Source organism: Pantherophis guttatus, chromosome 2, assembly GCF_059756535.1.
Source record: "Pantherophis guttatus breed Tessera chromosome 2, ASM5975653v1, whole genome shotgun sequence".
NCBI lineage: Eukaryota > Metazoa > Chordata > Lepidosauria > Squamata > Colubridae > Pantherophis > Pantherophis guttatus.
The window spans coordinates 124,797,939-124,817,217 of NC_142064.1; the positions used below are offsets into that span (position 1 = coordinate 124,797,939).

General features: G+C 41.4%; 1 protein-coding gene and 1 long non-coding RNA gene across 3 annotated transcripts; one reads left to right on the forward strand and one right to left on the reverse strand.

Moving 5' to 3' along the window:
• The first annotated feature begins 1,735 nt into the window (after positions 1-1,735).
• Positions 1,736-19,240, forward strand: RDH8 (retinol dehydrogenase 8). 2 transcript variants are annotated; one of them, XM_034419325.3, is made up of 6 exons: positions 1,736-1,963; positions 6,108-6,269; positions 10,519-10,698; positions 11,677-11,770; positions 17,520-17,703; positions 18,500-19,240. In XM_034419325.3, exons 1-6 carry the CDS (start codon positions 1,858-1,860, stop codon positions 18,722-18,724), a joined length of 951 nt encoding a protein of 316 aa, XP_034275216.2. In that variant the 5' UTR covers positions 1,736-1,857; the 3' UTR covers positions 18,725-19,240. The 2 variants fall into 2 exon arrangements, with proteins under 2 accessions (XP_034275216.2, XP_034275217.2); XM_034419326.3 differs by lacking the exon at positions 1,736-1,963 and adding an exon at positions 2,475-2,565.
• On the reverse strand, positions 3,725-11,837 carry LOC117666579 (uncharacterized). The gene is made up of 2 exons (XR_015732377.1): positions 11,642-11,837; positions 3,725-9,449 (listed from the first exon to the last, which is right to left on the reverse strand). It is a non-coding gene; the product is annotated as an uncharacterized LOC117666579 (long non-coding RNA).
• Positions 19,241-19,279: the final 39 nt, after the last annotated feature.

Consider the following 19,279-nt stretch of genomic DNA (forward strand, 5'->3'; position numbering starts at 1 on the left):
GCTATTATTAGAAAAAAGGCTCTATGGTGTAACCTATCTATTTTTAAAGTCCAAGGTCTTCTTGGAGGATTAGTGATAAAAAATAATAAGTTCTCTTTCATGAAAATAACTTGAAGCTGCTGGTACCATTCTTGTAGATTAATACCATCAATTCTTAACTTTGGGAAGTCACTAGGCAAGTTTCCTGTGTTATTTTGACCATTACTTACAATCTGAGGCAGTTCGTGGTCTTGCAAGTGTAGAAATTCGCAGAATGGTGTAGGGATGTCAGCAACGAGTCTGTGTGGTTCCTTTACGAATTCAAATCTTCCCGGATTGTTTTCCTGACTTCGCGCATGCGCACTGCTCATTCTGCCCTTGACTCCGTCGTGGAAGGTTCTCTCCATTGCCGCTTGCTCGTTCGGCTCCTCTCCCGATGAGTCGGTCTCTGGCTCGGTTTTTGGTGTCCTGGTAACTGCGATCGTCCTTTTCTTTCTCTTTCTGGATATGTCGCTTGCTTCTGTTTTTGGAGTAGGAAGAAATCGGCAAGGTTCCCTGGGCTCTGGTGTCGTCGCTCTTGAAGTTGGGGTGGAGGTGTGCAGGTCCCGAGGCATCGGTTCGTTCGCTTGCTTCTTCGGCGATTCCCTGGTGATTTTTAGTTTTGGCCCAAATATAGTAAAGAGTGTTTTTATTGCTGATTCTATTTGTATCTCTGTTGGTGTTTCTTCAATTTCCGTGTTTGGTTTTTCTGAGTTATAAAGTCTTTCCTTTTCGTTTTCAGCATCGAGAGGATCTTTTCGCGCCAGAGATTTTGAATTTTGTCCTTTGATTGGTTCAGTTTCGCTCATCTTGGAAGTTTGTTGAGAACAAGATGGCTGCCATTCAAAATTTTGCGCGGGATCAGCGTTTCTCTCTTTCGTTGTAATTTTATTTTTAGGTAAATCGCTCACCGTTTTCGAGTCCTTATTTTCATTTGTGTGAATTTCTTTTCCTTTTGTCATTCCTTCGCTTTTTATGACGTTTTTGATTTTTGCTTTGAGTCTTAGCAGTTTTAATATCTCAGACCCGAGAGGACTGCTTTTCAATTCCTTTTCTTTTTGTTCATCTATTATTTCTTGATCTTCTTCCATTTCTTTGCTGTATGCCCTGGTGTTGGGCCTATCTTTTTTAGACATGTTTAAGTTCTTATTGAGTCAATCCAACCATCCTCTGCTACCAGATTGTTGCGATATTTTCTGGATCAGACTCAATAAATTATTAAAGAATTAAGAGTTCAAATATAACTCCTTTTATTTACACAAAGGCATTCTATATTCGCTGAATATTCATAGATAGAAGCAGGGAGCTTGTGGAGAGGAGCTCCTTATATACATAGGGGGTGGAGTCATGAAGATGGGTTATGAGTCATGAAAACATTAGGGACCATAGAATAAATTAACTCTTGATGTTCTTATATACACTATTTACACATTAGAGAATAAGGCATTTACATCTAACACATACATTACAATCTGAGGGTGGTTGTTTGTTTAAAACTTAATGATTAACAGTCCACATTGTGGCAAAGTTTATAATTCATTTCATTTTTTTTTTCTCTTTAGTTTTTATAGCATTTCGCAAGTATTAATCCATGAGAGTAGGCTGCATCCGTGGCCCACCAGTGCTGAGCAAAGATAGAATGGTTGAAAGGAAGGAAGTAGAGAAGCTTTGTGAAAGGCCGATACAGGTTTGGAGAGTTAATCATCTGCCTACAGGAGTTAGGCACTGCCTCCACCTTGTCACCCTCTCAAGCCTTCAGCTGATCCCTGGATCACATGCTGGATTTTACTGTTGCTTTCCAGCCTGATCCTTTCGAGCACACTTCACTGCAGCTCAGCCATGGCCAAGGCAGCTCCACGCACTGTGCTGATCACCGGCTGCTCTTCAGGCATCGGACTGTGCATGGCTGTGCAACTAGCACGGGATCCAGGAAGGCGATTTCATGGTGAGATCAGGGTATCTGAAAGGGGGTGGGATAACTGAGACGTGATAACTCAGAGGACTGGACGCTCTGGTCTTTCTAGATGGGGTAAGTTAAAGGAAAAGTGGGATAAAAGACATGAAAGATTTTTCCGAATGGGATTCTAGAACTAGAGGTTGGGGGTGATAGCTATCTGGGAAAATTAAAAGAATGCAACCTGGCCCTATCAGTTCCCTTGACTCACTAAGCTTTCTTACACAGGGTTCTGTGTAACATCTGGTTTATTTCCCCAATACCCATCATGGCACCTTTGCATCCAGTCAGCTTTCAGCTCTTCCTTGTCAACTCAGTTGACAAGTCACCCCCCAAAGTCAGGAGGCCACTTAAATCCCAATATTATATTCTGTCTACTTTTGGGTTTTGCATCCTTGCCTTTTTGACTACTTTGCATGCTGTTGGGTCTCTGGCTTCATGGGCTGCATCCTCTTCATTTCCCCATTCTTTTCTCTGTCTCCATCCTGTCACACTAACTGCCCTTTGCTCAGCAAACTGGCTGGGTGTGGATGCAGACTATCTCCAAAGGCTGCTTGTGTAACCGAGCTCAGATGCCAGGAGACTCAGGAATGGTAAGAATGTCAATCAACGCCAACAATTCTCTCTCCTCCAACCTTCCATTCCGGTTCTGCCTTTCTTTCTCCGTCTGCCATAGGAGGTGGCCTTTTAGCAAAAAAAAAAAAAAAAAAAAAGGAAACAAAGTGCTATTGACAAGTAACTGGGTGATCACGGACACACCGAGTCCAAAGGGCATCAGGGATAAAAGGCTATAAGCCTAACACAAGGATTCCTTGGAGAAGTTATATTTGTACCTTAAGTACCCCAAAAGTGTGCAGTGACAGAAAAGTTGAATGCATAACAACAGAGAGCATGCTGGATAGAAGTACATGCTACATGGACAAATGTCTCAAGGATTTCGTGGAAGGGCTATTTTTTTAATACGAAAATAGCTACTGGTGAAATTATTTATTTATTAATTTTTCACCTTATTTTTATAACTCAAGGTGGTGTACATATCTAATATTCCTTCCTCCTCCCATTTTCCCTAGAACAACCACCCTGCAAGATGGGCTGGGCTGAAAGTTGTCCAGGTAGCTTTCATACTTAAAATAGGATTAGAACTCACAGTCTCTTGGGTTCTAGCCTGCTGGCTTAACCACTAGACAAAACTACCAATCCTCTGTAATTGTTATATGAGTCTTTATTAAGATGCTTAGCAAGTAATTTTCACAGCTTATATCCCTGTTATATGCACAAGGGATATTACAATACTGGTATTATGTGGAGTCAGCACATGATATACACACATTCACACAAACTTATATATAAAATTCATTTCTGGGCTTGTTTCCCAAAGCCAAGCAACTTCTGAAGCCTTCACATAATTACAAATACCATTGCTAGAAGAATTTAGAATTTCCCATTAATCTTTCTCTCTCTCTCTCTCTCCCCCCCCCCCCCCGCCCTCTCTCTCATTTACATTCCCCTGGCAGATAATCCATTTCTGTTCCATTAAATTATATGGGAGGAGATGTTAGTTCTTTTGTAATGAGAAAAAGAAGGGGGAAGGGGGCTTAATGGGATATCAAAGAGGCAAGTTATTGGTTGGGTGCATGAATAAGAGTGAAAGGTAATGTCAGAGCAAAGACAGTAAAAGAAAGCTTATTGTAATATTTAAAGCCATTTTTCTTCATATGAGAACTAGAAACTAAATTTAATTTTTTTTTCCAAAAAAAAAAAAAAAGGAGCCTTAGAATGCTAGGGTCCTGTTGCGTGATAATAAATCAGAATCTACATTTTGGAATTGGGTACATTGTGAAGACTAGACTACAAAGATATAACAACTATTATTTAAAATCCAGAGGAATGTGAATCAAAACATATACAATTAATCTCACTTCCAGAGGGACTCTCTGACTGGCTTTAGGCATTGAGTCTAATCAGCCTCACCTTTTACCATCAACATGGAATGGAAATATAACATAGTTGGTTAGACCTTTTAGCTCATTTGTGCTTAGCAGTTCCCAGAAAAACACAAGAAGTATCCCAGAAAGACATTGAAAATGCAAACTAGGAAAGATGCCCCAGTTGCCACCTCTAGTTGAAGGATGATCCCTTCTTTGTCCTTTTTTTCTTGAAAGATAGATGTCCTTTCTGGCTGCTTGCAAATACCTATTCTTTCTGTTTTCCCAAAATGCCTCTTCAGCCTATATGAATGGGCTGAACTTCCTGTAATTACTTCTTTCCAGTTATTCAGTATTTTTCAGTTAAATACTTAAAAATTCAAAGTAAACGAGACATCAGCAGACACCCTAGGGCTATTTTACAATGGGTATCACCCTCCCCCCCACCTCGCTCTATATGTTCAAGTAAATCATGTACAGAAAGTTAATTTTTTCATAATTTGTTATACTGCCTACCGTTCCTGTCCTAATGTTTCCTCTATTCGTATCTATTTTATGTATTCAATTCATGCTTATACTTACATATATTACCTAATACGTTCTTGGTAAATAAATAAAATAAATACTTGAACATATATTCTTATAATTATTGTCTGAAAAGAGGGCATGCAGATAAGTTTATGCAGAAAATCTGGAGAAACAGGAGAGGAAGGAAGAATGGATCTTATACTGTCCATAATATTTCACAACAAATTATCTCTCCTCTGCCTACCACACACACACATACACCACATGTACAGAGTTCACCCTCAAAGAAGAGATTAGACACAGAGGGATTTGGCATCATGGCCCTTAAGAAGCTTACAGCGCATGAATCCTCAATTACCCTGCTGAACCCTGGCCAAGAGCCAGCATTCCCTCCTTTGAGCAGCCCTTCTGGACTTTGGATGGCTGATACAGTCTGTTGCACAACAGAAGAGACTGTCTGGGAGGGAGAGCTCCCTGAATACCAGCATCCCAGCCTTTCAGCTCCTTGTGGCTTCCAGTTCTTTGTCGCCATCCCCCCAAGAAAGTATTCAGGAGGTGTAACTTACAATATTGTACTCAGATGGATTATTACAGGTAATCCACAATTGAGCCCAAAATTTATATTATTAAGTGACACATTCGTTAAGTGAGCTTTGCTTCATTTTACAACCTTTCTTGACAGAGTTGTTAAGTTAGTTAACTGAATCTGGTTTCTCCATTGATTCTGTTGGTCAGAAGGTCACAAAAGGGGATCACATGACCCTGGGACACTGCAACCGTCATAAATAGAGCCTTGGTAGTACAGTGGTCTAAAGCACCCTGTTATTAAGACCAGCTGCCTGCAATTACTGCAGGTTCGAATCTCACCAGGCTCAAGGTTGACTCAGGCTTCCATCCTTTCTAAGGTGGGTAAATTGAGGACCCAGTTTGTGGGGGCAATAAGATGACTTTGTATAAATATACAAAAGGATGAAGGCCATTGCTTAGCGCATTGTAAGCCGCCCTGAGTCTCCGGAGAAGGGCGGCATATAAATCAAATCAAATCAAATCAAATCAAATCAAATCAAATCAAATCAAATCAAATCAATAAATATGAACCAGTTGCCAAGCATCTGAATTTGATCGCATGACCATAGGGATGCTGCAACAGTCATAAATGTGAAAAATGGTCATAAGTCACTTTTTTCAGTGCCATTGTAACTTTGAACGGTCACTAAACAAACTGCTGTAAATCAAGGGTTACCTGTATTTGTAATAATTGCACTGAAACTCTCTTTTGGACTTCCAAATACCAAGACAGTGTAATTTGTAAACCATGCATCCTGGTAAGTAGGCAGAAAACCTACCGACACACAATCTCAGTCAGCTTTTTTTAGTTTAGACTATATAACTACGGACACCTAAGAAAATTGCCAATGCTGCATTCCACGCATGTTTTCAAGTCAAAGATAAACCTGTTCCAGGTTTCCAGTGCAATGACTAATATATGCAAGGATACTGGGACAATTTTTTCATCATCGCCTTCACTTCATTGTTACTATGTTCTTCAAGTTATTTTAGATATCTTAATAAGTAATTCTAACCTTCCTTGTATAAAAGTTTCTTGTCGTCCACTTTTTAACGTCTCAGCCCCCCCATCCATAGAATGAGCAACTTGCATTTAAGCTCTTTCTTCCTTCTAGTCATTGCCACAATGCGTGACCTGCGCAAAAAGGACAAGCTGGAGGCAGCAGCGGGGGACACTCTCAACCAGACCCTCACCATTCAGCGCCTGGATGTCTGTAGTGATGAATCTGTAGCTGAATGCATTAACAGCCTTCCTGAGAAACAGCTGGATGTGTTAGGTAGGTGATCTGGAAGAAAGTTTTTTTTTTTAAATAGACTGCAGGTGGCTCATATTTATGATATAAAGCTAAGGGGAATTGTACTTTATAATAAATTATTCTGATGCATGCAAGTACCATAATTTCAGCATGACTGTGCTATATAGCACTCATATGCTATGTGTGTGAAGGGCTGACAATATGTCACAATCAGTGGTGGGATTCAAGTAATTTAACAACTGGTTCTCTGCCCTAATGATTTCTTCTAACAACCAGTTTGCCAAACTGCTCAGAAAGTTAACAACCAGTTCTCCCGAAGTGGTGCGAACCGGCTGAATCCCACCACTGGTCACAACTATACTGATGATCAGAAATGCAATCTGTAGGTTGCCAGGTTGAGAAAGTCTGTTCTAAATCAGTGTTTCTCAACCTGAGCAACTTTAAGACATGTGGACTTCAACTCCCAGAATTCCCCACCCAGTACGTGTTCTGGGAGTTGAAATCCCCACATCTTAAAAGTTGCTGAGATTGAGAAAGATTGCTTTGAGTATTGCACTGCACTACACCAGTTCTCACGAGGAAGGAAAGCTGGAGTAGGCTCTGCCCCAAATTCCTTCAAACTAAACAGCATCCCCAAATGTTTATTTGATGGGTTTTGCATTTCTGTCTTTCATAATCGTAGCTCAGACTCAAATCCTGGAGCTTTCCTTATTGGGCTTGAGTGAAGGGAGTGCTGGATTGGAAATTTCATAATTCCCCCTTCCTCTAAGGCTAAACCTGATCCCTAATTCTTGTTCCCCCTTCTGTCCTTGAGAATTGGCCTCTTCCCAGGGTCACATGAGCCTCTTGGCTCCAAGGTGAGATGGAAGTGGTGTTAGATAACATCAGCTGTTATATATTTCTGATAATTTATTCCAAGTCTTTTACATATTCACTATGTGATATTCAGTAGAGGGCCCAGAATCCTGTAATAACTTAAAAACAGATGTTTCAAAACATCTTTTTTTTCTTCACCTGCTTTTCGAGATTGTGATGGTTTATGGCCAAGACAATATTAACTTTCCAAATACACAAAGCAGATTTTATTGCGTGCATGCATGCATGCAAACAAATTGCCAAATTCCAACTGAGTTCCACACTGGGAGTGAACTCTTGAGATACAATGTGTGCACTAAATTACTAGCATTGCATATTTCCAATTGACTGTAGGAATAATGTCTTTGGGCGTCAGAATTAAAGCCATATTATTTTTTATCACCAATCAACATAGATTGTACATAAATATGATCCAAAGTATGCTCATCCCGACAACCAAATTACTGCACGTAAAATAGTTAATAGAACATCCTAAAAAACAAAGTAAGGAAAAGAGCATGGGTCCTGGAATTCTTTCTTTTTTTATATAATACATTTTTATTGTTTATCAATGTATAAAATTTTAAATAGTGGAAAATGGGGGGAGGAAAAAAGAAAAAAAAAGAGAAAATATGGAGTAAAGAGACAAAAAGAAAGAAAAAGTCACTGTCTTCCAACTCTCTTTAGCACAATAGAAAATAACATTACAACCTTAACTTTTTACTTTTACACAACAGTATATACTAGCCATTTCTATAGCAACAAATCTGTCTAATCAGCAAAAACAAAATCAAAGCTTCTTTTTTCTTTTTCCTATTGCCAGCACAAAAATCAATTTTCAAATAGAAACAAAATTAAAATGTATTCTCTTCTTTGGATAAAAGAGTCGATTTAACCATGCCTCCTTCTTTGCTTCTCCTTGGTTCTGGAATTCTTTCAAAACCCTGTATCATATGGGCCTACTGAAGGCTATTTCTTTCTCTTTAATATAGTTGCATGTGTTTGTGTGCCTGTGCACATTTCTGCGCTCCCCTTGACTAGTTCTATGTACTTGTGTGTGCATGTGCACAGGGAAACCCAGGGAGGGTAACATGTGTTCCGTACCGAGGTGAAGAAGGGAGGGAGTTTTAAAAGGAGCTGTCAGCAACATTCCAAATCAGTGTCTAATTATATCTCTTATATGGACAGTTTTTCTGGATTTTTTTTCCCTCTGCAGCTCCCACCTTGAACTTATTTTCAAACATTATCTTTTTTTTTCTTTTGACAACTTCTCCCCCGCCCACTCCCACCCTCTCTTCACCCTTGTCTGCCCTGTTCAGTTTTCAGAGAACTATTGTTTAATGATTCATGTATTCATTTACTCATTTTATATTTGTCCATTTCATGAATTTTAGCCTTGGGAGGCTAAAAACACATTGATACAATACAGGCTCAACTTATTACCACAACCTCTGTTGCTAAGCAATATGGTCATTAAGTGAGACTTCATGCGACTTTACCTGATTTGATGACTTTTGTACCATGCTCATTAAGTGACCTTGGTTTCTCCCTTTAACTTTGCCCGTTGGAAGCCACCTGGGAAGTCACAGTCATAAATCTATACTATTTGCCAAGTGCCCAAATTGTGATCGCATGACTGTGGTGATTGGTCATAAGTGTGAAGACTGATTGTAAGTCGATTTTTTTCAGTGCTGTTGTAACTATGAAAATGGTCATTAGTTGAGGACTACCTGTAAAAAACAATAATGGGCAGATGATGTGCACAGATGGGGCAGTCTCGGGCTCCTTTACATAATGTAATATTTTGCTGGGGGTAGAAAGAATAAAACCCCAGAATTAATATCAAGTTCCAAATAATTGAATAACTTTCTATAATTGGATGCCTTTCGGACATGTGGACCACAAATCCCAACATCCAACATGGCCAATGCAAATTGTACGCCAATGCGTCTATAAGGTGTTGGCCTGGAAAGGCCTTAAAACACTCAATCTCTAGAAACAGCCTTCCCCCAAGTAGTAGAGCAGTATGGTCCATGGTTAGATTGCAGACAGGAAACACAGTCAGTCATAAATTGGGGGAGGGGGAAAAGCATTAGTATGCTCCTTCTTAAGCTCCTGGAGAAAAGTCAGGAAATATATCCAACATTATTTTAAAAAAACTCAATTACCTACTAAATTAACTGAAACAGATCTCTCCTCTTCTTTGGGGGAATGTCTAGGCAATTCTCATTCTGGTTTTTTTTAATTAGTTTTTATTCAATGTTGCATGGTTGACATTTTCCATTATTTGAAAAGAAACATAATTTAAAAGCAGACATACTTCTTTCAAATGAGGTAAAAATGTGTCTAGAGGAAAAAAAGAGATGTGGGCGGGGGGATTTCAGTTGAGCGATTCCACATCCAGGCACTGAGATGAGAAAATTCACATTGTGAAGTGAAAAATTACGTTTTCATTTTTCTAGATGTATAATTTGTAAAAACATTCAGAATTGATCTTGGGGAAGGTATGAGAAAGCCAGGTAGGTAGGTAGGTAGGTAGGTAGGTAGGTAGGTAGGTAGGTAGGAGCCATTAGAGCAGAGGGTCTCAACCTTCCTAATGCCGCGACCCTTTAATACAGTTCCTCATGTTGTGGTGACCCCCAACCATAAAAGTATTCCTAAAACCATTTAAAATATGTGTTTTCCAATGGTTTTAGGCGACCCCTGTGAAAGGGTTGTTCGACCCCCAAAGGGGTCCCGACCCACAGGTTGAGAACCACTGCATTAGAGGGACTTAGAGAAGGGATTACATAGCCCACTGATAAAATGACATGTCAGAAAGATAGTCAAAATAACCCCATTTTGATTTTGTTCGTATAAAATGGAGCAGAGAACATTTTCAAGACTTAATATTAACATTGCAGGGATGCCCTACAGCAATAAAGAAGCATTTATGGAATCCCTGCAATGTAGCTTCTTGACCTACGTATCTCAAAGGGCTGAGTATTTGAGTCCTCACCCAGCACTTTGGCCATGCTTGTGATAACTAGTCTTCTGTTGCATTGGCTAAGCCCAACCACCGAGTTGCTTCTACGTAGCAGTCTCTTTGCTTCTCCTTAAGGAAGTCCGGTCCTTAGTGGCCACACGTGAGCTTTGATTACAAAAATGTCCCATGACAATGCTGTTGAGGAAAACACCACCCTTTTCCTAGGAAGAGCAGATCCATCCCTCTTATCAAGGAAATGAGAGCTGTTGCTAGAACACTTGAAAGAAGAAGAAGAAGAAACAGAGATGCAGGTAAAGAGCAACAGAACCTAAAGCAGAAACAAAATGGCGGTCTCCATAGAGGACATTGCTGCAGGGGTGCAAGAAACTACAGAGTTAAGGAGGATTAGTAGAGGGTAATGTTTTAAACTGTGGGATTTGTGCTTCTCAGTGAACAATGCTGGTGTGGGGCTCATTGGGCCCCTGGAAACCATCAGCATCGATACCATGAAGCACATCTTTGAGACCAACTTCTTTGGTGCCATCCGCATGATCAAGGCTGTGCTCCCTGCAATGAAGCAGCGTCAGAAAGGGCACATTGTGGTCATCAGCAGTGTCATGGGATTGCAAGGTATGAACCGTATTCCTGGCGGGGGGGAGGGAGTGGGGGGTAGAGAGGAAGCAGAGCCCTTATTCTAAATCAATGCCTCTATAAAGCCTTGTCCTAGCTCCTTAGACGTTATGGGTATAAAGATTATTATGGATATACAGATTTCATGGCCTCTTATGAGATCATATTCCTCACACGTCCCAACTTTCAACATCAAAGATAGAATACATTCATTAAAAATATTCTGAACCACTCCAATTTTCACATTTGCAGCTCATCTTACGTTGGCAAATGAGGCTCTGCATGTGCCGAGATAATGCACAATTCGGGCTTTACTATAAGTCTCCTGTCCCTCATTACAAAATACCTGATTTATATAGGCTGTAATGTATACCTCCCATTTCAGTGTCTCAGTGGCCAACCATCCAATAAGTCCTCACATTTCAATTTGAGTGCAAAATTCTTGTTTAACAGCCTCAATATTCCCCCATTTTGGCATATTGGACTTCAGCTTTCTAATTTCCCTCCATACATACAGACTTATCACATTGAATGGAAGTGGAAGTTCATCACTTCTGGAAGACACCGGACTGATTTTTAAACAATTCAGTGGAAACCTAACATGCTACAAACCAAAGCACTAACTTCAAGGTTCATCTTGATTTCCAAGGATACCCCTGGGTTCTATATTGATTTCAGAAGCACTCTCTGGGGGGAAAAAATGATGGCTGAAAATTAGCCCTTTGTCTAAATATGTGCCCATTTGCTCTTAAAATAAAATGGCAAATTGAAGCAATCTGGAAATTAGAGGGGCCCTACCTCCTATTTGCCATTGGTAAAAAGATGCTTAGTAACCAGCTACTCCCATCATTTTCTGAGCAGGCCCATGACATTTTCTCAATTCCGTCCACTTTTCTAAAGCAATGAAGGACCTTTGAAAAATATAAGAATAGATGGAACAAACCTTGAAAACTTACACCCCTTCTGCTTCTTTGCCAGGTATCCCTTTCAATGATGTCTATGCTGCCTCCAAGTTTGCCATTGAGGGTTTCTGTGAAAGCCTTGCTGTGCAGCTCCTCAAATTCAATATCTTGTGAGTGAAATGGAACCAACTCAGTCACTTCGCAGAGGAGGGTGAGGGTGGCAATCAAAAATCGGAACTGAGGACAGGGAAAGGGAGATGTCAGCAAGATCCTGGAGGGCAGGCAGAGTTGCAGGGGCCTCCGAACCTCTGTACCCCTAGAGCACGGGTGTCAAACTCAATTTCATTGAGGGCCGCATCAGGGTTGTGTTTGATTTGGAGGGGGAGCAGAGTGGATGTGGCCAGGGGGACATGGCCAGTTCAACGTCACTCGTGTCGGGGGGCACCTGTGGTGGCTCAAGTGCTCTGCCAGAGAAAATGGGCTCCTGAGCTCTGTCTTTGGCTGTGACAGCCTCCTGAAACACTCTGCCAGCAAAAATAGAACTCGGGAGAGCCGCCTGGCAGAGGTGCCATGGACCAGTCCTTCACTGTTTCCAGGATCTGGCCCCTGGGCCTTGAGTCTGACACCCCTGTCCTAGAGTCATTTGCTATCAGACGCAGTGATGGAAACTACTAAGCATCTTCTGAAATGAAGTCAGGTTCCCCATATATAAACAGAATTGAGAGAGGAGGGGGCTTTGGGTTCTGAATTCAAGGAAGGAGTCTTTTATTTTCTACTCTAAATATTAAGGGAGGGGGGAGAATCTTGTACAACATGCAGACAAAGAGTCAATTTAACTTTAGAGTCTTTATCAGAACCCGTCTCCAGGCGCTTTACATTACCATTAAGCAAACATTAGAAGGGCAACTGCATGTTATTTAGCCTCATGTGCATCTGAGTTCTTATATTCATGCTCAGCAACATTTTCAGGTTCAGCAGAAATAGCACAAAAACACAAAAGAAGGAAAAATGAAAAATCAATAAAGACTCTCGAGATCTCTTGTGATAGGATGGAGATCTTTCAAGAAGAGACGTGCTTCTGAAAGTTAGTCTTTTTTTAAAAAAAAAATTAGTGTTTTTGAAGTGGGGGGAATCATCAAGGGATGACATGGATTCCTTGTTGCTGTAAGTAAACATAGGTACATATACCGTGTTTCCCTGAAAATAAGATCCTGTCTTATACTTTTTTGAACCCCGAAGTAAGCGCTTGGCCTTATTTTTGGGGAGGTCTTATTATTTTGGGGCACATGGAGCAAGATGGGGCTCCTCTTGCCGTCTTACCTGATTTCCAGCTCTGTGTTTAAATATTTTTGGGGAGGGCTTATTTTTGGGGGGAGGCTTATTTTAGCGCATGCGCTCAAAAGCCCAATTGGACTTATTATTAGGGGATGTCTTATTTTCGGGGAAACAGGATACTAGACACTATTTGTAAAAGAAATTGAACCCACACCTCTATTTTTATGTTCTCAAATATAAGCAAAGGAGAAGATTTGTTTATTTCAGGCAATCAGATATTAAAGCATTCAATGTTCCTGACTAGTAGCATTAGCAGTAATGACACTTTTAAATTGTTTTACTGATGTCCCAATTCTGACGCTGACATTCCATATCTGATATTCCTAATAAGGTACATATTTCTTAAAAATAACTAAGGAGGCTAATAGACAATTTAACCAATAATGTAATTGAAAATTAAACAGCCTTAAGTGCAATCTATAAAATAGCAGCAGAAAACATGCTAGCACTGATTAGCACATTCTAAACAGCACAAAACATGATTAATAACCTCATAACCAAGGCAAACATTTTCTTTTTAATAAAAGCCTTTGCCATTCTGCAAAATATGATAACCAAGGAGGATTTTCACAGCTGTGGAAAATCCTGTTTCTCCCTGGCGGAACATAACAAAACCCTAAGGGAAAGGGGAAGAACTTGTCAAGATGGGAGCCATGACTATGTAGTTGAAGTCCCACCAGGGGTGAAATCCTACTGGTTTGGGCGAACCAGTAGTGATGATTGGCATCAGTTCGCCAAACTGATAGCAATCATCCCTGGTGGCCCCGCTCCCGCCTGGTTGCCTGCTTAACAGGCATGCCGGGGCTGCCTTGCCCACCACCTCTGTGTGCTTGGAAGGGGCCACCGCCACTCTCGCTGCCCTCCCTCCCTGCCTGGCTGCAGACATCTGCCTGCCCTCCTGGAGCACCACGCTTCCTTCCTTCTCCCGCTGTGAAACGAAAGCAAATGGCGGCAGTGGTGCTTCAGAAGGGCAGGTGGATGTATTCATTAGTTGTCAGCTGCAGACATCCGCCTGCCCTCCCGAAGCACCACTGTGGTGAACAAAACAACCCCATTGCGCCGTGCTTCCTCCTGCAGCCAAACAGACCCAGCCATGCATGCCCTTTCCACAAATGGGCTGTGCATGGGGTGCTTGGAGAGAGAGAGAGAGCAAGAGAGCTATCCAACCTCTGTTTGTGTGTGTGTGAGAGAGAGTGAGGGAGCGATCTGAAGCCGAGGCACCCAAACATCTGGCAGTGGCAGGGGTGGCTTCTGAGCAGCCCTGAGTCAGCCAGCTCCACCTGACCTACTCCCTGAGTCTCGCCGTTCTCCTTGCCCCCTCCCCTCCCACTCAAACAACAGGAGGCTCTCCGGGAAAACAGGGCCTCTCATTTTTCTCACAGCGCAGCGTACACTCTCTATCTCTGCTTGTCTGCTTGCAAGTGGCGATCTTCTCTGCTTCTGCCTAAGGCAGTGTTTCCCAAACTTGGCTATTTTAAGATGCATGGACTTCAACTCCCAGAATTCCCCAGCCAGTATGCCTGGTTGAGGAATTCTGGGAGTTGAAGTCCATACATCTTCAAAGGGTCAAGTTTGGGAAACACTGGCCTAAGGCATGAACTGAACTTGTCCCTTGATTTCCAGCCTTTAACCACCATCCTCAGCTGTAGTAAGATAGCGTGATAAAATTTTAAAAGCCTATTCAAGTTTCCCTCTGCCCCATTTTACTACTAAACAAATTCAAGAATATTTTGACTTCACATCTTGTGGTTCCATCTCATTACTGTGTAATTACTACACAGTGATGAGGGGGAACCACAAGATGTGAAGTCAAAATAGATGTGAAGTCAATAAAGGGGAATATTTGTTGGAATGGGACAACTTGCCACGGCCAACTCACTGCAGCCAATTCACCACAGCCAACTTGCTGCTGGACAACTCGCCATGGGACAATTTAACAATTCTATTTAATTATTTAAAATACATTTTTAAATATTTTAATTTGTGCCATTCACATTTCATTCTGTCCCTCCTTCTGCATCCTTTCTTTGATGATTCTATTCCACCATTTCTTTGAAATGAGTGTAACTCTTGTCCTGCAGTGAGTTGTCCTGTAATTAGTTGGCCATGGTGAGTTGACTGTTGAGAATTGTCATAGACCCAATATTTGTAGCTCAGGGTTGAAATGAGAGGGGGTCTTTGGTGCTCTCTGAGCTCGCTTGTGTAAGGTTTCCTGCAAGAGCCCTTCATTAGCTCACTCATTTCTTCCCAAAGATCAGCTCTAAGTTCTGTAACACCAAGCATTTTTGAAAGGCAGCTCTAGGAAACCCATGATGAAGGCAAATGATAATTTTAGGCTACCTTCCATAGTTCCTGCTCCCAGGATTCTTTGCTTTGGGCCATGTTAGTTAGGAATTCTGGGATTACTAGGCTGAAGAGAGCAAAGACGGGGAAAAACTGACATACTAAAGCTAGCAAAATCCCACCCTCTCACAAGATAAGATGCATACATCCTGCATACCATCTCAAAAGTAAACATTAGTTATGCAGATTGCTCCATGGATCATAAAACCCATGAATTATCATCCCCCAGAATCTGGTGGATTTAACATCTGCATTGCAAATCATGGTAGTATACACAATGTGCCTTGAAACAAGACCGTGTTGGATGTTTTTAGTATGAAATACAAATTTTGCACTGCCGTTGCAAGCCAACATTTGTTAATAATTTAAAAACGAAAATCTGTGTTTTAATCACATTCAGAGTCACCATATTTCTTTTTCACATCCAAAGCCAAAGCTGGAAGAATTGGAGACGATGTAGTAAAGTACAAACGTTGGCATGAGTATTGTTATGAGTCTAAAGGAGTCATTTGGGGTTAAGCCTGTTGCAGCCGGCAAGAAAAATAAAGCTGAGAAAACGTTAGTCTTAATTACTATTATTATAATGCCATGTTCTAAATCTGAATTTCAAAACATTATCAATGTGTGAAGGAGGGAAAAAAAGAAAAACAACCCTCCTAAGGAGGTGTATATATGTTATTTCTGGCACGAACCAGCTAAAACAAAGCAAGGGAGAGTTAAATCTTATACACCGAGCCAGCAATCAATGGCTGCACTAGTTGGGGATAATAGCTCTTGTCCTGCACATCTGGAAGTCAGTGAGTTGGGGGATGGTTGTACAATCATGCAAATGCATATTACTATAGCCACAATACCCTTATTCACGCTAGGTTTTGGCCATAATCAGATATCCCATCAACCTGGAATTATTCAGAATTCTGGCTCAGTATGAATGAGCCGTAGCCTGGTGCATTGCTGTTAAATTAAGCCCATTTGATTCCTCCAACCAGCCAGAAGCGCTAAGAAACTTGGGCTCTCCTTTCGGTCTTTAACATAATATCTGGCTTGGGACAAACCACAGGCTCGTTTCCATCCTAGGAAGCCAAAATTTAAAGCCAAAAACAAACCAATAGAATGGAATGGAATGGCCAATTCTGAGGGCAAAAAGCATGCACATCTGAAGAGTCAACTTCAGAAGCAAGCAGGCTGGGACTGAAAAAATAGGGCAATTGAGTGGTAGCCTAGAAGGGTAGGCAAGGCCCAAGGCATCCAGAAATCAGCAGGTCTGCAAACCTGGGGCCAGATTGGCCATCCAGCATTGTCCCCTAAAGCTATCACTGATCACAAATTGTTAGATTAACCTGGACTCATCTGTAGTTCTTTCATCCAACACAGCAGAGAGACAGTACCTTTTGGTTCCCAAGACCAATCTCCTGGATCTTGAACAAACGATGAATTTAACTCAAATCCTTGCAATGCATACTCAGGATAACAGAGCATTATCTGGAGACATCTCCTTCTATCCCTCCTTTCTGAGAAAAAAGTCCTTCGAAAAGAACACAGCTTTAGGAAAATATTTGCAAGTAAGGGGGGGGGGATTTGTGGGGGAGGGGAGGGGTTTGTCTCAGAACAAAACAGGACTTACCCATTTGTCTAAAAAATGTTGCTTCATTCACCAGAAATTCTATGCCAGTTCATGTCTTAGAAGTCCATTATATGCTTTTGATAAATTCATAATTCAAAGACTCATGGGATCCTCTGTGTGTTTGTTCATAAAAGACGTCCAGAGGTTTTCAGTGGGTCATGGCCCAACTTGCAACACTGGCAATGGACTCACTATGCAATGAAATGAGACAGAATGACCCAAATATGTCCTGTGAAAAAGATAACAACAGTGAAGAGCCTGACTGAAGAGGTCACCTAGGATGATAACTCAATAGGAAGAATGGGATAGATGTTCTAAATCAGGGCTGTCAAACTCACAGCCTGGGTTAGTGAAGAGGAAAAAAGTCCTGATACGTGACGTGACGACGTGAGTTTGACACCCCTGTTCTAGATGTATAATTTTTATACAAGTTAAAAGCTTTGGAAGTGCACAAAGAAAACAGGCCTTTTATGGGAGGGATTTCTAGGAGTGAGGATAGTGGATAAAGAACAGGGGAAAAGGCTGAAAGGCTGTGAAAATAAAATATTGGCCAATTCTGATGTGATGGCCTCTGGGTCCAAATGCTAACTGCTTTTTTGGATGTTTTTCCTACACAGCATCTCTCTGGTAGAGCCCGGCCCTATAAACACCGAATTTGAGATGAAACTGATGGAGGAAGTGGCCAAGTCTCAGTTTCCAGGAGTTGACGCCACCACTGTGCACAGCTTCAAGGACATCTATCTACCAGCCTCACATGAAATATTCACCACCATGGGCCAGTCCCCTGAATTTGTGGCTAAGGTAGGAGCAGTCTCACAAGTGATGTGAGGGTCCTACAGAAGGAAAGTTCTTCTCGATCAGAGGTCTCCAAACTTGGCAACATTAAAACATCTGGACTTCGACTCAGCCAAGCTGAGAAATTCTGGGAATTAAAGTCCACAAGTCTTAAAGTTGCCAAGTTTGTAGACCCCTGTTCTAGATAGATAATCATGCTTATCAAAGTCTGTGGCCATCATAGAAAGCAGAATCCATCCTCTTCCAGTGATTGGTATTGGCAGCAGTTTCTCCCTTCCCATTCTCATCTGCCTACCCTGTTATGCATCTAGTATTCCGTGAATAGTAGCAATAGGTGAGTAGAGAGCAAGCTGCTTCTGATCAGCTTTTTACCTGATCTTCCTGAATGACCTGTCCAGACTCTTATGTCTCACTCCACTTTCATGTCTGTTTTGATTGGCTCAGGCTGTCCAAGGGCTCAGCCAAAGGATATCTTTCCAAGTCCTATTAACCTAAGACCTTTTTAATTAGAAATTCAAGAGACTATCCTGGATATATCACAATATGCTCTACACCTTTTGAGTTTTGGCTTTCTGATTCCAGAAGAGAAAAATACACATTTTAAAGTCAATCTCACATTTCGGGAACCATGGTTCTAACAGCAAGGAGGAAGCAGAAGAAAGGAGGTCGATGAAGGGGAATCTGCTCCACTGGGTGGGGGGGAGGATGGTTTTAATGATAAAGCGGAGGAGAAATTATTTAAATGAATACTTTTTAAAAATATCTCAACCCATCAATCTCTTTCCATCTTGCCTTTCAACAGGCTGTTGTCAACATCATTGCAAAAGAACGCCCACCATTCCGGTACCAGACAAATCCTCTGTACACACCATTGGTGGCCCTAAAGTACGCCGACACCTCCGGTGAACTGTCCGTCAGTGCCTATTACAACCTACTTTTTCGCTTCACCAGACTTTTCTACATCAGCACAAGCTTCCTCAAATGCATCACATGTCGGTGTTTTCGGCGCCAGATCACACCTACCTGAGGCCAGGTGGAGAATGGCCTTGATGGTGGTGTATGCTCACTCCTCAAATGTCTTGCTAAACCACAACAACTAACTAGATTCAAATATGTGTATAAGAGATTTTACTAGGGACAAAACCCATTTTTGTCTTAAGGATAGTAAGTCCTGGTGATTGTGTAGTGGGAGATGGCAGATCAAGCAAGTTCTCCAGAACCAGCAGGTTTATTTCACAGCAAAATCAGAAGTCCAAATATCCTACTCGTCGGGACAAACACCGGCAAGAGCAGAAGCTCACAATTTATCAGGGTATATTCTTGCAATGGTAAATCATGTCACCTCCATTTTAAATGCAACTTATTAACACAAATAGGAAAGCAAAAGCTATGTAATGCCTTGACTGGAAATCCTGGATGGTCCAGCAGTCACAATTTCTTCTGTGGTCCCTTTACCAGTTTTGGCATTCCTATTTTTAATGACTAAAATGGTCACTGGGATGAGCAATATTTTTTTTCAGATTAAATCCCCCAATTCAACTTTTCCAACAGAAAAAAATTGCTAGTTGGCAAAATCACTGGA

Excerpts from the sequence above, each read along its gene's own strand:
- RDH8 (XM_034419325.3), top strand. The coding sequence starts at position 1,858 with ATGGCCAAGGCAGCTCCACGCACTGTGCTGATCACCGGCTGCTCTTCA. Across the intron at positions 6,270-10,518 it reads GAAACAGCTGGATGTGTTAG|TGAACAATGCTGGTGTGGGG; the intron begins GTAGGTGATCTG and ends TGTGCTTCTCAG. Across the intron at positions 17,704-18,499 it reads CCCCTGAATTTGTGGCTAAG|GCTGTTGTCAACATCATTGC; the intron begins GTAGGAGCAGTC and ends GCCTTTCAACAG.